The sequence below is a fragment of the Artibeus jamaicensis genome, unplaced genomic scaffold, assembly GCF_021234435.1.
Source record: "Artibeus jamaicensis isolate MK-2021 breed Jamaican fruit bat unplaced genomic scaffold, CSHL_Jam_final scaffold_847, whole genome shotgun sequence".
NCBI classification, from domain to species: domain Eukaryota; kingdom Metazoa; phylum Chordata; class Mammalia; order Chiroptera; family Phyllostomidae; genus Artibeus; species Artibeus jamaicensis.
The window spans coordinates 28114453-28134182 of NW_026522057.1; the positions used below are offsets into that span (position 1 = coordinate 28114453).

General features: G+C 52.2%; 1 protein-coding gene across 1 annotated transcript in view; it reads right to left on the minus strand.

The window, feature by feature from the left end:
- The window catches only part of CAMTA1 (calmodulin binding transcription activator 1), a 586497-nt gene that overhangs the window by 344634 nt on the left and 222133 nt on the right, over positions 1 to 19730 (minus strand). The window contains exon 3 of the mRNA XM_053660233.1: positions 16387 to 16522. Coding sequence (XP_053516208.1) covers positions 16387 to 16522 — 136 coding nt within the window. The remainder of the gene's footprint in view (positions 1 to 16386; positions 16523 to 19730) is intronic.

Genomic DNA, 19730 nt, shown 5'->3' on the forward strand with positions numbered 1-19730 from the left:
GGGAGGAAGAAGCATCAGAAATGCTCTTCACTGGCTGTGTCATATGCTCAAAGCATTCACAACACCCAACCCCTTTGCCCTCTCAGCAAATAATTTGTCAGTGTGAGACAAACACCCACCTTAAGCCCCTCAGTCTACCACAGATTTGTTTATTCTGTGGGTTGCACCCAACTCCCTTTGTGAAAAGTGATGTGATCATGATTTATGAACTAAGACCCTTGCTCTGATGGTAGGTCCGGAAATTTGAACTTGGAGGGGTCCCAGAAGACCCTGTGAGTCTCAGATATCTGGCATACTGCTAAACAAAGACCCTCTGGTCACAGGGACCCTCTTTGTTCCCCTTAGAGAGATACAATCTCCAGGGCACCTCCAACCTGGCTGATATTCAGAATCAATCACCTGGGAAGCTTTTTTTGAAATTACGAATGCCCAGGTGCCCAGACTACGCATTAGAGCCTTGGCAGCTCATAGGGATTCTGTTGCATATACAGGGATCACTCTGCTGTTCTATATTTTATAAAGCCAAGGAGCTCACAAACATGAACTCTGAAGACTTACGAAATGCCAGTGCCCTATAAGCCATCCAGCATCAGTCCCAGAGGGATATAAAAGTCACTGACTTCAAGAAGGCGAAAGACTGGGCTCTCTGTCAGCATTTGTAATAAAAAGAACCTTGCAGAACATTCTGGCTACCTTGCCTTCCCCTCCTTCAGCCTTTCCACTTCATATATAAAGAAACCAACTGCAGAGGGGATTAAGTGTCCAGTATCACTGGGTCCAGGGACACCCACCCAGAACTCTCCCTACTGCTCCTAGACTTTTCCTAAACTCCCGTCGGCAGCTTCTTCAGACCTTTAGAACAGGATCCAAAATCCTCACCACACCTGAGCCCCACATGACCCGGCTCCAGGCCCTTCCTGCACTCTCGCCTCTCTGTCCTGTCCCTACTCTCCTGGCACACTGGTCCCTTTCTGTCAGTGGGAAACCCCTCCAGCCTAGGAGAGCCATGCTGTCCTTTCTGCTCAGAATGTCCTCCAGCTCTTCACAACAATGCCACTTTGTTCTTCGAGTCGCAGGCAGAATGTCCCTGCCTCAGTGAGGCCCTTCCAAACCTCTGAAGCCGAGCACCTAGCCATCTCTCTCCACCTAGATGAGCCTGCTTATTGCCTGCAGCACTTGCCTTGGAGGCCCTGAGCTGCTCACTGCTCACCTCTGTCCTGTCTGACTCAGTGCCCAACAAAGTGCCCAGAGGCAGTGGGCTTATTATAATGTTTCCTGGATAAACAGGCGGATGGAAGAATTAAATAACTCATCAACACCCAGCAAGTGACCAAAGTTACTTTGTCTCTAACACCCCACGTGCTGTGCGAGCAAAGAACTTCACTGAGACCCAACAGAACTGGTGGCTGGAGGACAGACCCTGTGACCTCAGCAGTGCCCCGTGGAGCTCCAGGGTCCAGGCTACACCCATGGCTAAGCCCCAATGACCCTGCAGCCAGAAGCTCCACTGGCAATGCCAGCCATGTGTTCCATTCTGAACACATTGCTGTTGAAAGTCCAGACGCCCTGGCACATGGCAGGGCCCAGGTGTCCCACACGTGAAATCCTGTGCGGCATCTCCCAACAAGCCCACCCAGCTCCTGCTGCAGGGCAGCCCTATTCGCCTGCCATTCTGATGAGTCTGCATAAGCAAGGGAGGAGAGTTTCAGACTCACCAGTGTCTACTCTGAAACACCCAGGGAGTTGGACTCCTCCCTCCACAGGCAACAATTTTAAGCAGAAGCACCAATCAAGCACCTTTGAGGGACCAGAGCCCAATTTTCTTCCATCACATTGTTCTCCTGTGGGCCCTTCAAATCTCCAACCACAGCATCCAACAAGACCTGCTTCCCACAGCATCGCATCCCAGCTTTCGATGCGGAGGCCGCCACATGCAGGGCCAGCAGAAGAACCAGAATCGGCATGTAACTAATGGGCGTGCTGAAAAGTAACCCAGGCCGCCAGCCTCAGGGTTAGCACGGCGTGGCCCCAGCATCGTCCAGTACAATGCCAGCCACATTTCAAATTTCCCAGTAGTAACGAGCAAAAGGTAAAATGAAACTGTTAAAACTAATTTTAACACATTCTATTTATTCAACATATTTAAAATATCGTTTTCACATGTAATCAGTAAAAGTATCAATGGGATCTTTAACACGCTACTTTTCGCACTAAGTCTCAAACAAGCAGTGTATACTCTACACCTCGGGCATATACCACATTTCAGGTGCACCAGAGCGACAAAGGTTTCGGACAATGCAGGAGTCCAGCTGCTCAGAGGTGGCACGTGGGCACCAAACCCAAGCTGCCTGAGGACTTCGCGGTACAGAAGGCAAAAAAGAGGCTTGGAAACCCTGCTCCCTGGTCCCTGCGGCCCTGGCCCATTCTTCCAGGCCTGGGGCTGGTGGAGGAGTGGACAAAGCTGGCGGAGGAAGCTGGGACTACTGCTCAGGTTCTCTCTGGAGACTCGCAGTAATTCACTTGTACTTATTTGGCTTTTTATAAACAACAGCCATACAATGCATTCCATTCGGTGTGAGCAAAAGGCACTAGTCCCAAGGGAATCTGTCGCACAGACCCTCTTTCTGTAAGTAAATAAAAAGGGTTCTGTGCAGGGAAAAGAAATGACACTGAACCAAAATCTGGGATTTCGTTTTTCCCTTTTAGATCCATAAGCCAAAATATTGCTAAAGCTTTTTATAAACAAAGATAATGAGTTGTATAATTTATGTAAATTAACTAATGCTGTTGCATTTTTCTGGAAGTAACATAAACTGCATTATTTATTGGACGTGCCTTTTGGAATAAAAATAATTATAATTGGATATTATACATAACAGGTTTCTCCCATTGTTTTCTTATTTGTGTTGTGGTTTTGAGTATAAAACAGGGACTCCCTGAATGCACTACTGGTGTGGCTCTCCTTTGGCACATGTGAAAATGACAATGACCTTCAGCTGGACCAGAGCCCTTGCCCACAACTCTGCGCCAGAAGAAAATGCATGGGCCATGGGCCATGGGCTGGGCCTCGTCAGCAGGTGGTGGTAATTTTCAACTAGCGTGGGCTACTAGTTAATTAGCAGCCCATGGGGTACACCCAATGTCATTTTTACTCCCTAATGTTGTCCCATCCTCACCACTCACAGGATGGTCTGTGACCAGCAGCACCAGCTCGCTCCTAACTCAGGCATCAGCCAGCCAACTGAGTCAGAATGCCCAGGGGACACACACAAACACACCTGCAAGCTAGAGAAACCCTTGCGTGCATCATCTGCAAAGACCCCTCCTGCAGGAGACAGCACTGCACACAGGAGGGCCCGGGGCTGCATCGCCCAAGTCTCTCTGTTCCCAGTTCACGGCATCAGCCCACATTTCCCCTCTCATCTAGCACCTATTAAAGTGAGCAATACATAATCACACATTGTAATTCCTAATATTATAATATTAAGAGTATTAAAAATGCAAGAAAGGATAATTAAGCAAACCAAATTAAACAAGGATCTTCAAATACACAGCCCTGGAAATACTTTTGCTACCTACATTCTTGCTAACATGCTACCCTTTCCTGACCAGGCCTGACCCTTTGCTATCTTTTTCTGATATTCCAAACACAAAATGTGGTTAACAAACAAATGTAAATAGCTCTGATTCCTCGCAACCTTGTTTACACAGAGGGCAGGCCTGAGGTGGTGGAGGGAACTCTGCAGAAAACGCACTGATCTTCGGGAGGACCGACTGTTTGTGAGCAGAGGAGGGGCCCTGCTCCCGCCCCCATGGGAGGAATAAGGCCCATTCACTCAACAGCAGGGTGAGGAAAACAAAGCAAAAGTCCCTCAGACCAAAAGGAATGGAGGGTAATTAACTGAATTTATTTCATCTCATCTCCCTTAATCATGTAAAAACAAAACTCAAAAGTGTTCTACATTCTGGTTTGTGTCCAACACAATGTGCAAACTAATTGAGTGTAAAAAGCGTTGCTTTGCATTATATCAGTTAAAGCAAGTGTAACAATTGCTCTTCCTACCCCCAAGCTCTGTTTCATTTCTGTTTTTGTTATAATTCAGTCCATTCACAATATGTCATTGCAAACACTATTTGCAAAAGAAAGGATAAAAAAACAGATTCTTTATTTCTTAGTGCATTTATTTTCATTTCCCCTCCTCAAGCTCTCCACATTTATACTGCGCTTCCATCTGGAGGGCTTAGAAAAGTTATAGACGGAGTTACTAGACATAATGAGGCGCGCTCATCTGGTATTTAGCCTGAGAATTTTATTGCCAGGTGTTGTGAAAGAAAAAAACACTGCCAAAAAATACTGTGCAGCGTCTCGTTTCCAAACACTTCATATTGTGGCTGAAAGCGTTCACCAATTTGGAAGGGAAGCAGCTTCGTGGGGTTCACGTGCCCGTCTCCCAGGACAAAGCGACCGACCATGCAGCCCCGAGCCCGAGCCCGAGCCCCTCAAAGCGCCCAGTGGTGCAGTCCCCTCACAGGCCCGGGAGGCCACCATCTCCTGCAGACCCTGGGAAGTCTGTGGGCCTGCTGCCCTCATGCTCATCCAGTCGTGTAGGAAACATAAAATGAGTTCCTACTGTGCTCGGTGCTGCTGAGATCAAGGCTGAGAACGCCAACCAGGGCAGGGGAAAATCATCCCAGCCGCTGTCCCTTCAGGGAGCCCAGAAAGCTCAGTGAGAACAATGCCCACCCACAGCCAGCTGGAGGGACAGAGCTAGAGGGAGCTGCACTCTGCCCACCCTTCGGTCAGGGCTGCCATTTAGCCTGTATCAAGGATTTCATGGCCATTAAGGAACCAAAGGTCAGTAGCAAAGCACACTTCCTCCCAGACTGATTAGGCTCGCGGAGCACCGAGCATGCTCTGTTTGCAAGGAAGGGTTGCTGCGCAGTTCGGTGTGTGGACTTTGGGGAAACTGGCCTTCACACGGCCTTACGTTGACCATTAGGTCTAATTCCACATAAAAAAGCACATGAAAAATGAGGGGCTTAAGAAAAATATCATTTCAGGTTGTCCACCAAGGAAAGGGGTTAAACATGTGTTTCAGCTGCACTGCACATGGGCCAGAAAGGAATCTTGGGGGAAACAAGGCATCTTGGGATTTCCCAAGTTTGTTTCCCACAGCCTCATACAGAAAAGGTCACGGCACTTAACCATGTGTCTGCTGTGTTGGAAAGATGAAGAAGTCATGCAGTATTTCAGACTCAAGCTATCAGACAACACCAATACCTCTGGAATGTCCCCAGAAGGCATTCATTCACACTTGTCATCCTCACTAACCATCACGTGGCAGCTCCCCTGCACCACCCATCCTCAAGTGGAGAGCTGGACAGCCACACCTGCTAAGCCCCCTCCCTATCCCCCGGCTCCGTGTCATCTGAGAATGAGCACAGCCCCACAGCACTCCCACCTGGGGTCCTTGGCACAGGCGGGAGCCACCAGGTAGCTCTGGCTGCCTGCTAGCTTCTGCACGACTGGGTTCGGGGCCAGAGCTGGACCCTGCGTGCGCTGACCACACTCCCAGTGGCGTGTTCAGGTCTGAGACTCACTTGTGGTCTCCCTGACACTTCACACAAATCTCTCCAGAAGTTTCAAGCAAAAGGGACACTATCGTGGTCTCCACCAGCATCTTAGGTGCTGAAATACGGAGGTCTCGTCAGAGACTGTGGCCTGAGAAATCGGAAACAAGAAGACAAAGACATGGGGATTACAGGACCATGAGCGCTAGACACTGGCTGAGGGACAGAAGCAGATCACCCAGGAGCACTGGGTGCAAGGAGGCAGGGGGCAGGGAAAACCACAGCCACTCACTTAGAACTGATGTTTCCGTAAGTGGAACACTGGGATCCTCTCCTGGAGAAGAAATCACTGCCACGTGTGCTCCCTTAAGGCAGGCTTCTCAGGTGGCCCATTCCAGACCTAGTAACAATCCATATTCTTCCCCAGAAACAGCAAACTGAGCCTTTGATTTCCTTATCACCACAGATACATGAATCATTAAGCTGCAAACCAGCAGAGGTTCAGTTTATCATACGCCACCTAGAATATTTAATAAAATAAATTCCAAATAATCAATTCGTGAGGAGTCAACATCTCTCACACTTTTGTAATAAATGTCTCCTTCTTACATCCATCATAAAGCTACTCGTAAGCTGTGGCGGCCGAGATGAAAGAGCGAGTCCCTGGTTTCCTTGTGGCGTTGTGCAAATACTTGAGTGTGGACAAAGAGTATCTGCACACTTCCTGTGGCCTCCACTCCAGGGGGACATTGTCACTAAACATGTCCAGGTTGCTTCCAAAGCCCTGCCAGCCTAGAGACACGGGCAGCTCAGCTTCTCTCTCTTCCATGACACCCTGACCCTTTAATGCACCTTTGGCTCAGCTGTCCTGGAACAAGGGAGCTCAGCGCACCTCTTTGGGACTCACCCTGCCCTCTCTGCAAAACCACAGAGCAGAGCCTTGGGCACATGGGAGAAACAGGACACTTCCCAACCCCACTTCCAAACTGCCCTTTGCCAAAGACGCTGCCCCTTTCTTCAGGCTGAGGACAAAGAAGCCTGTGCCCCATGGACATGTTGCTACTGAAAGCAAAGAGAAAGAAAAGACCCTGACTCTCCCAGGACAGCAGGACTCACAATACTGCCTGATGTCACAGTTGGCACGTCATGAATAAAAAGTATTAATTCATTGCAGAATTATAAACTGAGTATGAACACCCTCAGGCTGCAAACACAAGTTCTAGGACATACTACTGTTCAGATTCAAGTCCTTAAAAGGTTTGTGGCAAGTCCTTGGTCATCCCCCATCAATCTCTCACCAGCTCCCTTAGTACCCTGCTCCTTCTAGAACCTGCTGCCATAATCCAGAACAGAGGTTAGCAAGCATCATCAATGGTCTAAATCCGGCCCTCAGCTTGTCTTTGTAAGTAAAGTTTTATTGGGACACAGTCACATTCATTTCTTAACTATCATCTATTGACAACTACTATGGTAGCTGAGACACAGAGTGTCTGGCCAGTAAAACTGAAACTATTTACTGTCCAGCCCTTTACAGAAGAAGTTCATCATTTTATCCATCCACTCAAAAAAATAATGCTTCCTGGGCCCCAGAGGTATACCAGAGACCACACCAAGCCTGGGCTGCAGCAGCAGACAGCAAGGGCCCTTCTGAGCGAAGCTGCACAACGCAGGAGGGGGTTGCTTCCTGCAGAGAAGAAGTTCCCAGGGAACTTCTTGGTCATGGCCAGTGGGGGCGCTCTGCTTCCACAGCCCTGCTATTCTCTCCTTCATGGCCAAGGGCAGAATGAGCAATGATAGCTGGATATTTTATTTTAAGTGCTGGGAGTGAAATAATGAATACCAGACCAAACTGCAAAATTTTCCTTTGGACTTTTTCTAAGATTAAATAAAAACAAACCCTACCTGCCTGGGGCTGAGCCACCGAGGGAGGACCCTGGGTGGGCGTATCAATCCTTTGCAAAGGGCCTGTGAATTAAGAGGCACCTTCCTGAAAGGAGACCTTGCCTCGGCAGATCCAGGTGTGGCCCTGGGGCCCACACTTCTAACAGGCTTGCAGGTGAGGCTGACACTCTGACACATGGACCACGCTGTGGGGAGCAAGTAGCCACAGGGCCACAGGTTTTGTGTGAGTTCTGAGCATTCTGCAATGGGAAATTAAGGCATGCCCTGAAGGGCACACAGCATTCATTGCAAGGTGCTGGAACTAAGAAATGAAAAGAGAAATGGAAGGCCACTTCATCTGTCTAGAGAGAACCGCAGGAACCAGCAAGGTGCCCGTTCATGAAATCGCCCACCTTCCGCCCACAGTTCCGGCCTCACACAGAGGCAGAGGAAGCAGAGAGCCAACTCAGCAGCCAGAACCCCCACAAGTGAGAGCCCTATCAAAGCAGCCTCCCCCACCCTCCCACCCCGGCAGCTGTGTGAGTAGCTGTGCCCTGCTTTCATCTGCGAGGTAGCGAAGAAGTAAAGCTTCTCTGCTCTCACCCCTACTGGGAGCACAAAAGCCCTTCGCTGCGCCTGTGTTTTCCTGTCTTTTGGGCTGGCCCGTGGGAAGCAGACAGAGCATGGTGGGCCTGATTAGTTCGCAAAACACATCCCTTCCCTGTGTCAGTGACTAATGTCAGCTAAAGAGGGTTGGGAGTGACTCTTCTAGGACAAGCCTGGGGATCTGCGCCCTCTGCACATGGACTGCCCCATAAAGAGACAGCCACAGCGCCCATGACAGGAGAAAATTTTGCCGGCAATATTAGGAAATTGAAAGATGCGGAGAAGATCAATAATTTACTATTCAGCCAAGTGAAGGCCAGAGACACTCTTTACCCAACGCAGACAACCGTATCTGGTCATTGACCGCAGGGGTGGGACATCGATCATGTTCTGAAAGGCGTCCCCAGCTGCTGACGCGGCCATCCGTTACGCTCACAGAACCAAGGCTGCGTCCTGGATAACTTTGAACTTTGCATCTGCTGCGCACTGGGGCCCAGTGGAGGAAGGCCCTCGGGTGGATCCCGACAGGGCTGGTCCAGGGCTTCCGCTGAACGTGAACATGCTAAAATTCTCCTTCGTGTCCTCCTGGGCTCATCAGCAATGACTCTAAGGGCTGTTACGGTAATAATTAAATACGAGTTCAGCATACCAAGTTGACAGCCTGCTGCGCTACCTCTGACAGGGAGTTTCTAGCTCAATAAAGCTCAAATGGAGTTTTAAAAAGGAAGTTGCAAAATATTTCACATATTATAATCTACCAGGAATAGAAGGAAGGCACAAACTACAAACACATTCTCTTCGAGATCTTCCCAGGAAATCTTTCACTCACACAGCTCTTTCTTTCTCAGGGTTACAGCCACCGAAGGTGCAGGAGAGGCTCCCCGCAGAACTAGTACTTTGGGATTGAAGAAGCAAGAGGGTCCCCAGGCCTGGCAGTGCTGGGGTTCACTAGCACACGGGCAGGGGCGCCTCCTCAACAGCGGCGGGTGTTTATGGGTCCTGCATCAATAACGCATCTGCAGATGAACCAACTAACTCACTTCCTCGAGTCTCTGATAAGGACGATACTGAAGCAGCCAACTGCCTGCAAAGACTCAGGCAACTGCTCTGACAGCCGGAGGGCTGCCAGGTGAAAACACAGGATGCCACTAATGGTGGGTTTCAGACAACAACAGACACTATTTTAGTGTAAGTATATCCCAAACACTGCAGGCAACACACTGTACTGAAAAACAATTTACTGTTCATCTGAAACTCAAATGTAACTGGCATCCTGTCTCATATGTGCATGCACACCCGTGTAGGGCGAGTGAGCACAGCCCTCATGCCCAAAGGGAGCAGATCCTGGAAGCTGGAGGCTGCAGCTTCAGGACAGTTCATAGCAGGAAAAGATGAACACAGCTTGTTACCCTGAGTGCAGGTTGACATGGGAATATCGAAAGTTCCCAAAAGGCTTGGATGAAATCAGAGCTAAGGGGGCCCAGTCCCACCGGCAGGTCCCACAGGAAGTTGGATGACAAACTCCCAACCACCGAGAGCGTGGCCAGGGGCCTCCCCACCGCCTCCTTGCAGCCCCCGGTGGCCGAGGGAGCAGCAGGTTCCTGGGCTGGAGAAGCTGTGTGGCAGGGACTCTTCCCTCTGACTGGCTGGAGTTATAATAAAGGGCGGCCTGGTGACCAGAAGGGGGCCCATCACTCCTACTAAAGACCTTCCTGTCTCCGGTCTCACTTGAAACCTGTATTACAGTGCACAGTGCTGTACTTAAACCCTTCACTCTCCGAACTCCATGCTCTAAGGACACATATTCTGGGATTGGGCGTTTGGAAGCCACCGTGGTATAGTGATGAGGAAACTGGAAATCTGGAATCAGACAGACCTGGGTGGGATCTTGGCTCTGTTACTGACCAGCTACGTATCTGGATACACTTCTTACCCTCCTGGAAATTAATCACATCAGCAAAAATGAGAATACTGACAGTCCCTCCCTAGTAAAGATGTTGCTGGTCGCTGAACGCTGAATGAGATGATGCCTGTGAAGCGATGGACACAGGGCCAGGTGTTCAGGAGGTGTTCAGCCAGTGACACCATCGCCGTGGCCATCACTGGCTGGCTGTGGTCAGGGAAGAGGGGACCTTGGGGAGGAGGAGTCAGACTGCCAGGCCGGCCAGGCCTCTGAGAGCCCAGCAACACTGAACAGGGAGGGCCGCTGCCACCACTGAAAAATGCAGCTTAATGCTATTTATTAGTTAAAATTTTGATTTTATGAATTGGGCAGGGACATGTCACCAGGGATGCCAGGTAATTAGAAATTAAGGAAAGACTATAGATTTGAGGTCCTGAATTAATTCTACCCAAACACACATCCAGGTAACAAGAAATTAAATTTTAACACGTTAGCATACCAGCAGGACGCTGCACAAAAATGTGGGTGATTTAAAGTCAGAGAGAGCCCTGGGAGCTCCCCCGAGGTGCCACCACACGGACGGGCCCACTCCACTGGAGCTGGTCACGAGGCCGGGACTCCACTGCCATAAGCACTTGGCACCAGGGGAGAGAGGCAGCAGGATTGGGAATCGAAGACCTAGGTTCAAGTCCCAGATGTGCGACCATGACTGCATCGCAGGGTGGGGGAGTCCCCGCTGAGGGGCGCCTATGAGGACTTGGTCGGTCTCACTGCTCAGAGCAGTTCCCGTGGCAACCTGCCCTGTACCGTGCTCAGGGGAGCACATTTATTTGAATTCCAGAACCTGTGCAGTGACAATCGCCATGTCCTGTTGAAACAACCAGCTTTATGTTTCTGTAAGTTTTTCAAGCATGATTCTGTCTTACTTGCCTCTTGATTCTGTACTTAACAGATCATCAGAGTCTAGAAACTAGGCTTTCCAGCATTTGGAAAATACCAGATAATGTATACGCATTGACCTGGGCGAGCTAATACAAAGTCAAGGAGGACACTTCCTTAAGAAAGGTACTAATGGCCTGGTGGGCACCTGCAGGGCGGGAATAGCAACTCTGGCTGCAGAAGACCCGGACGAGACCCCGGGCGGTGCCAGGGTTACAAGGCCAACACGGGCTCAGGCAGACACAGCAAGGAACAGACTCCGAGTGAGGACTGCTGACGTGCAGACTGACTGGTAGGCACACGCAACTGTGAAGGGGCGTGGTGTGAAATTACAGGCCCACAGACCAAAGCCACACAGTGGGTTACAGAAAGCAAACCTACGTATTCTCCTCAGAGCCTGCCCTGGCAGCACGCAGGCTCACTGGAGCGGGGAGCCTCCGCTGCTGAGCTGGTCCGGCCAACTTCCTCCTTGTCTAGTCATCGCTCTTTCCCGAACTGGGCTTGGGTGCCACACGTGTTGTGGCTGGCTATTTTAAATATTTTTCCATCAGCCGCAAGCAAGATACCTATTTATCTTATGGCCGCAAGCAGAGCTGAACCGATCTGGCATTGCCACGAGGCAGACAGTTATTTCATGCCCTGTTAATTCCTAATGCGGTAACTACAATATCATCCCTACTTTTAAAAGAGGTGCTTTTTTTTCTTTTTAATATGTGTCCTAAGTGTCCAAATAAAGAACATCAGTCCTAATGAGGCTGAGTCCAAAAACGTAACCTCGTTACCGCTGCCGCCGTGCTCACAGTGGGCTCGGAGCTCGCAGGCTCCGTCACGTCAGCAAAACTAAATGCTCTTCACTGCTGAGAAGTCCGATTGGAGATGACGGCTGGCATTTCTGCTGGGCAGATGGTCCGGGCCAGGGGGTTCCTGTCCACCACAGAGCAGGCTCGGTGGGGAAGGATGTCTTTGTGCAACCACAATTGAGCCAACAGCCTCTGCAGGGCCCGCCCACGGTTTCAAAGGCAGGACAGCCAGCAAAGCCCGCCCCACGATCAGGGCAGAGGAAGCCCTGTCCCCGCGAGGTGAACACCTGGTCTGATGGGGCTGCAAGATACTGACACCGCACACTCCTGGCACCTGCTGCTTTAAATCACGCTGCCTGTTTTACAGCGGCCTCCATCACTGCCCATGGCGACTCCCCATCCAGACCCTGGTACTGTCTACCTCCAAACACGGCCTGGTCCCCTGTGTCTACGCCACACCCCAGGCCCAGATCGGCCTCGGTCCCCCTCCTATGTGCCTGCTCCACGAGGGGCCTTGTAATTCTCCATCCCAGCCCTCGACACCCTGCGTTACAGTTGCATGCTTGACCTTTTGCCTGCCTCCCCCAAATCATGAGAATTCTTGACATCACTGCAACCTCAGCACTTGTCCCAACCCAGGTAGACAGCTGGCTGATGGATGAAGGGAACATGCTGACTGGACCTGAAAAATGACAAATCCTGCCCGAGAGCCCCGGAGCAACGGGTGTCAGGGAAGAGGTTATGCTGAGTGCCAGGTACACCTGGCTCAGTCACAGCTCCGCACTGGCTTGTGGTGGGAAGCGGGGCAGGAGAAGCCCTCTCCGAGGCCCAAGCCCTCATCTGTGAAGTGGGCACAATCAGTGCTTTGCATGGATGTTTTGATGAGGGTTGAGGAAGACAGCGTGTCTGGTATTCGGGAGAACTGTCAGCCTATGGCTGCCACTGTACTTAGCACATGGCTCCTCTCTATAGTGGGAGCCCAGCAGTGAAGCAGCCAGCCCGGGGTCTGACCCCCTCACACTTCCCTGGGAGAAGTGCAAGAACAGCCCGCACACTTCTGGGGCCTCTCGAGTGAGCTTGAGAAGAGCCCTTCTATCTTGGACCCAACAACAACACCCCCTCCGACTGGCTTCATGCAGACCATCGGACCCCTGGAGCAGCAATCCGGGAAGCAAGGGGACACTTTAGGGGTGCCCTCTACTCTCAAGGAATCCCCCCGTGACCCCCCCTACTAAGCAGGTGTAAGTCTGAGTGTGGGGCAGGACCGACTGCAGGCCCCTGAGACTTCACCTCATGAGATCCTGACATCGCAGCACCCTCCTGTCCCCCGCTGCCAACCTCTGTCATCCCTGAATCCTTATCGAGCTAGTGTCGCCTTGGCTCACAGACAAGACAACTCATCACAGACCCAGCAGCTCGTCAGCTTCAAACGCGCTGCCCCATCCTGTGCCTGCTTGAGAAAATCAATGTGCCTTTGAGTTGCCTGTGTACCGAGGGCCCCAGCCTCTGAGAACAAAAGAGCTAGACTGCTGAGCCATTCCCAGGACGGGGCTGGAAGTTTTTCTGGCCTGAGGGAAGACTTACAGCAAGTGATATGTTAAATGGTACATCCAAATATCTCTATTGTGTCCTTGAACTGAGGCAACCAGCTCAAGTGGCAGAAAATCACAGCTCTGAGGCCCCGCTCAGGGTGGTCTACCTCCCCCAGTGGTAGGGGTAGTTGGCTGGCACAGCGCCTGGTGTGAGGTGGGTGCTGAGTCGCTGGAAACTGCCTGAATGAATCCACGGGAGAAAGCAGGGTCCAAACCAGGCAGCCCCTCCTCCTGCAAGATACAACCCCCGCCACCCCATACATCCACAGGGCAGTTTGCTGGGTGGGAAGGACTACCTGCCTGCTCTCCCCTGCGTGACCTGGGGCTGCCCAGCCGCCAGTCCAGACCGGAGCACCTGCAGGGCAACGTCGGGCATGCACAGCCGCTCCTGCCACAACGTCTTTCTTTGGGGCTATTTACACAACATGCCCGTGGTAGACAATCCACAGTGAGGGACCTCCCTCAACACAAGAATGTGTGCATCTGGAAATGGAGAAAGAAAACCCAAATGTGAACTGAGTGGGCTCCCAGCTCTCCTCGTCAGTGTGTGACAGGGACAAGTGGCACTTCTGAGGGCTGGTGGGCAGGTAACTAGTGCGGCCACCACGGAGCAATTTAGCCACGTCCAGGAAGCCTGGAACCGCTCAGCCCTCACACTCGGCAACTCCAGGTCTGGTTACACGCATGCACAGACTGACGTGAAGCACCGTGACACAGAAAAATGGGAAGGAATCTCCAAGTCTGCCCCCTCAAAGTGGCCCAGGACTTCCACCATGGACACTGCAGAGTGGTTAGAAGGGGTGCAGAGACCTGGGTGTCAGCACACATGTGGCCCCACCACGATGCCAGGGGAAGGCAAGCTAGGGAACGCTATGTAAGTCGCACACACCCCCTAGGGAACGCTATGTAAGTCGCACACACCCCCTAGGGAACGCTATGTAAGTCGCACACACCCCCACCAGGCTTCAGGAGCTTAGCTGGCAATGCCCCCACCTGGGAAGCCTCTCTGGCCACCACGGCCACTCTGACCCCCCAGCAATCCCATCCCGAAAGTACGGGCTCTGCAGTCCTCACACCATCTGTGACTCTGCGGTACAGACAAGGCTATCTCCTCGGTTTAACTCGGGCTCCCGTTCCTCTGTAGCCCCCACGGGGCCGTGTGCAGAGCGGGGCCCCCGTCAGAGCTTGCTGGAGGACTGGATGGGACAATTTCCTGAGCCCCTCAGGAGAGGCCACCACACCACGCCCTTGCCTGGGGCCTGCGTCTCAGGACCTGAAAGCACACCTCCCTGTTGCTGGCCAAGGCGTGTCCAAGCCCACCTGCTATTCCTATGGTTCCCGACACTCACACCCGGGAAGTCACGGGAACCCCTCACGGTCCCGTGCCTCCCCTCCTCTGTGTTCTGTGGGTCCAGATGGCCCCCAACCATATGCCTACATGCTAGACCTCAAGTGTGGGAACCACAATAACTCCGAACACAAACATGGCCTAAAAATAACCTTAAATCATTCTGATCACATCCGGGGACATTCCTCAGTTACAGCACGGGAGGGAAAATGAACACGGACCTTCCTCCCCCTGGGCATCTGCGTGGCTGCTGAGAAAGAACTCCACCTCGCTGTTACCTACAGCCCAGTTCCTGATTCGCATGCCACTGAAGGGGAAGTTCACCGGAGACCTGTGGGCCCAGGGGCCGTGTGAGTTCCCACAGACCCCACTCCTCTGGAGAGCGCCCTCCTCCACCTTTTCCTCCACTCAGATAAGGACAAACCCGCACACCCCTCAGGCCCGAGTGACAAAGGCTGGTCGGTGTGTACAGTCACGGCACCTCCCCGAGCTGGTCCAGACCAGCACGCTTGGGGCGCCTGCATTTTGATGCTTCTCACAGTCGATTCAACCATGCTATGCAAACAATGGACAAAGGAGAACATAGGAAACTGGAATTTCTCATATCAGGACTTTTCTTTGCTCATCATCATAAAGCACTGTTATTAGGTGTTCAAAAAAACCATGGAAAACATAAAACAAAGTTATCTCTCTCTGTTAGATAGTATGATAAAAGCCATTGGATGCTATTTTTAACATTCAGAGAAGTGCATGATTAACCTAGAAAAGGTCATGATGACAAGTTCATCACAAAGAACGTCAGCATAGAGGGGGAGCAGCCAAGCCTGCGTGGACTGATGGTCCTGGCGAGCCACCTGGCACTAGTGGATTCCCAGAGTCCTTCCTGCAACCGCTTTGAATAACCAGTTGGATCACAAGCCAGTTTCTTGGCTCCTGGCTTAAGACAGCACCTGCCCCTCCCAGGAAGACCCTTCACGAGGACCCACAAGATACAAAGAAGCAGGTGCTCACTGCTGAGCAGGCTGTGAATGCACCACAGTTCCTATCCTTTCCTCTGGTGCTGTGGCAAGTGGCTCAGGCCCTGGAACACTGGGAAGAGGAACCAGGGGATATGCCCATGGCTGCCCAGGGGAGCATCTGTGCCATCAGACCAACAGGGAAACTGGACAGTGCCCCGTCTTCCCTGGGACTCAGACGGAAGTTTGCGCAATATCCCATGATACATTCTACAGTCTTACCACCACCCCAGCCCGGCCCGGCAACAACTCTGCACATCTCACCAGCCCATCAGACCTGTAACACCTGCCAGCTCCCTGAGACTGAGCCACACTGAGGGGCACAGGAGGGTTTGTTGGTAGAGGGGGTGAGGCCACACTCCACTTGGGGATCACCAGCTCCCTGGGGCCCACCCAAGCTGCCTTGGGTGGCTCCCCCTCCCCAGCACCTGCAACTCTCAGTGCACAGAGAGGCCCCTCTCGGATAAACACAACACACAATTCTGCAGGAACCTTGCCAACCCCGACCTACACTCCAGCGGCCCCCGAGGGGCAGGAGTGTTTTAGTGAGATCGGTTTCATGGAGAACCCGATCGGGGGACTGCAGGGTAAGACGGGAGAAAAGAAAACAAGCAGGGTTGGCAAACAAGAATGCGCTGGACGGGGCTGACAGGCACCCGCACCCTCCAGAGCAACCCCGTCCTCAGTGCGACCCACAGCGCTGGCGCAGGAGGGCCACCCCGCTCTTTACCTCCACTCCCTGGACCTTCAGCTTCATGTGGTCCTCTCGGGTCGTCTTCCCGTCTTTCCTCTTTTTCCAGCAATACCCGTCTTTCCTGTACTTCACCTTCTTCCTGTTGTAGAGTATCATTGAGCCATTCTGTGGTCTGGGAACAACAAACGGTTAAGTTACCAAGAGAACCAAGCAGAAGACAAATTTATGAAGAAAGATATCGTAGACCAGTAAGAGTCTCTGCAGAAAAGCAATATTCCACAGTTGCTGGGACGTAATTTTTCACCTTTTATTGCAGCTCCCTGGATTAACCATGTTTTATGGCCAGCCAAAATTTGCTTGTGGATTTGGTACCTAATGAATTAAATGTGTCAATGATAGGCTAAAAAACATCCCCTTAGTAATCGTCACCATCTAATCAGGATATACGATGCTGGGGCCTGAGCTCCGCACTGAAAAGTAGGAAAAACACAGCAAGCAAAAAGAGCCGGGCTGTCGTGGCAGCCTGCAATATCTTATCTCTCCTAGAAAGATTTTCCAGCTATCTTTTAATCCATCACCCAGCATTAGGAAATAAATAAGTTTACACGGATGCGGGATGACTATGTTAGGAACAGACCCATGGAAGGCGCGTCGCCAGGCCGAGCGCCCCTGATTCATTGCCCGCATCAGATGGGGGCCGTGACGGGAGCAGCCAGCGCGCCACCCCCCCAGCGAGCTAAGTACCTGATTCTTTTCCATTTGGGCTCCAGCTATCAGAGGACCCAGGAAGTGCCAGGTAAATTTGTCTGTTCCCACCACCACCGCTGTATCTTACGAAAATAGTTGCTCTCTTGCTAAATGCTAAGAGTGGGGTGGCCATTCCAGTGCCATTTACAAAGTACACATAAGAAGAACCTTAAATTTTCCTCCAAAAAGCCATGCATGAGCCACAGGGAGCAGAGGGGCTCATATCCCCCAACCCCCACAGCTGCAGCTGCCACAGATTCCGGTTTGGAAACACCAAGGGGACAAAGAGCTGGACTCCTGTGGCGGCGGTGGGCAAGTGCTATGGGAAACCACTTCCAGAACAAAGTTTGGCAGGTGTGGGTGGATCCCACCTTCAAGGAAGACTCCCCTGAAAACTGATAGCACATCCCTTGTCCTCCATCCCTGCCCACGGCCACTCATGTCACTGCACCTAAACACTCAGCACAGAGGAAGGAACAGCAAGTGACTGCACACACGAGACCCGCTCAGGTGGGTATTCCACTTCACTCCCAGCTGGTGCAAAGGAAGTGGATTCTTCTAAGGCCAGTTGGCTCCACTTCTGCCACAGCAGAGGTGAGGGGGTGACCAGCCCTCCTTCCCGGGGCCCGGGTCAGGAGCCTCTGCCCTGTCCCTCTCTGCTCCTTTGAACACCGGGGCCAGTTCACAATCAAGCACAGGACACTGGCTATTGGTGTCGTACTATTCTATTGTGTAGGCAAAAAGAAAACCATGCCAAGATTGCCACGCCATGACACCACGCCAGGGTGTCTGCGGCTAACTGCAGTTCCTGCCCAGCAGGGCTGTGCCCATCAGCCACCAGGCGACGAGCAAGCGCCAGTTCCATAGGAATTTTAGACTCCCGACACTTCACAGTTTGCCAGTCACGGTGCAATCAGTTTGTGTCTGTCGGTTTCTTCCCAAAGTTGGCACAGATGACAACTGGGAAACAGCTCCCTGTGCTTGTCACAAGGCTGTCACCTGGCGGTCCCCGTATCGCCCTGACAACCTTACAGCCCTCTTCATTCTCTCTGCAGCAGGCAAGCTGGAACGCGGGGCCCGCTGGGCCTGCCTCCCCCCGCTTCAGCCCTGCTCCAGGTGTTGGCACCTCAGCTTCAGAGCTCCGCAAGCCCCCACCCCCTGGACAGCCCAGTAGGCAGGCTCCAAAGTCCCACTGCTGCACTCACAGCCACAGCCTCAGGAGTAAGCAAAGGGCTGTGTCTGATCCACTAGACGGCTCTGCGCTTGTCTCCACCCCTCTGAGCCTGCTGAGAGTGTGGCAGCGAGCCCTGGGCCCCCCAAACCCCATCTGCTGCCAGAGACACAGCCTTGGTGCAATCCGCAGCCTGTGAGCTGAGACGGGGCCCTGCCCTCTTACCCTCCTTACCCTGGTCCAGCACCTCAGCAGTGTCTTCAGGCCACCTGTGCCCAGACTATAACTGCTGAGATTCCCCAAACACTGTCACATCCACAGTCACAGCTGCACCCACCCAAGGAAACCCATCTCCCTCTGGTGACCTGACCTTTGTACTTGAGGGGAGCAGACTGTGTAACCCCAAAGTATGCCACCTGGACATGCAGACTATTCTGAGCTGAAGGCAATCAAGGCCTAACAGACTCGAGAAGAGTCTTTTTTTTCTTTTTACCTCCAACTAACAGAAAGAGTTACACAGGGAGCCTGCCCCAGGAGGAGAGCTGTACGGCTTCTCTCTCCACAGGGCAGAGCAAGCATCTACCTACCCAACGTGGGCACTCCCCATCTTTCTGAGCACTGTCTTCCTCCCCCTGTGGTCCAGACCCCTGCCTCCTCTCCTCAGTTCAGGACGGCATATAAGCCTCAATTACTGGACCCTCTGGGAGCCTCATATTTGGAGGGCTCTCTGGTATGTACAAAATTAAATTTGGATTTTTTCTGCTGTTATTCTATCTTACATCAATCTAGTTATTGGACCAGGCAAAGAACCTAGAAAGGAGAAGGGGAAGGGTTTCTCCCCTTCAGTTCCGGCACCTAACCTGCAGCTGGACATCACTTCCTCCGGGGCCACTGCAGCTGAATGGCCCTGGGACCCAGGACAAGTGCCAGCAGGAGAGGAGAAGGCTCACCACCTCGGGCCCCCAGATCTCTGCTGGAGGGTCCTGTGGAAGCGAGAGTGGGCTACGTCCTTGTCCTTTCTAACTGTAGACCAGCTAGACAGAATGCCCGGGAAGCAGTTCCTGGGGTACAGAGACTGTTTTCCTGTCACCGTGCTGTCTGTCTGAAGGAGGAAAGCCCCACGGTAGCTCGCAGGCACTGGGTCCTATAAACCTACTACTGAGCAGGACTCACAGTCTGGTGAGTCCATGGCTCTCACCAGACCAGTGTTTGTTTGGGCAAACTCTGCCGTGGGCCCCCTGTGGGAAAACTGGGCGAGGTTATGTCCTGGGAGCTTAGCTTTGTGACCAGCGAGAATACTCTCTCTGGTCGCCACCAGCCAGCAGATAATGTACCAACATGCATTTGGTGGCCAGTCCCACAGACTGGGACGCTGAGACAGGAAGATCACAAGGAGCATTCTCTTTGTCCCAGCTCCCAGGAGAGTTTGTCAGAAGGGGTCCCGGTCCACGAGGGGCCTTTA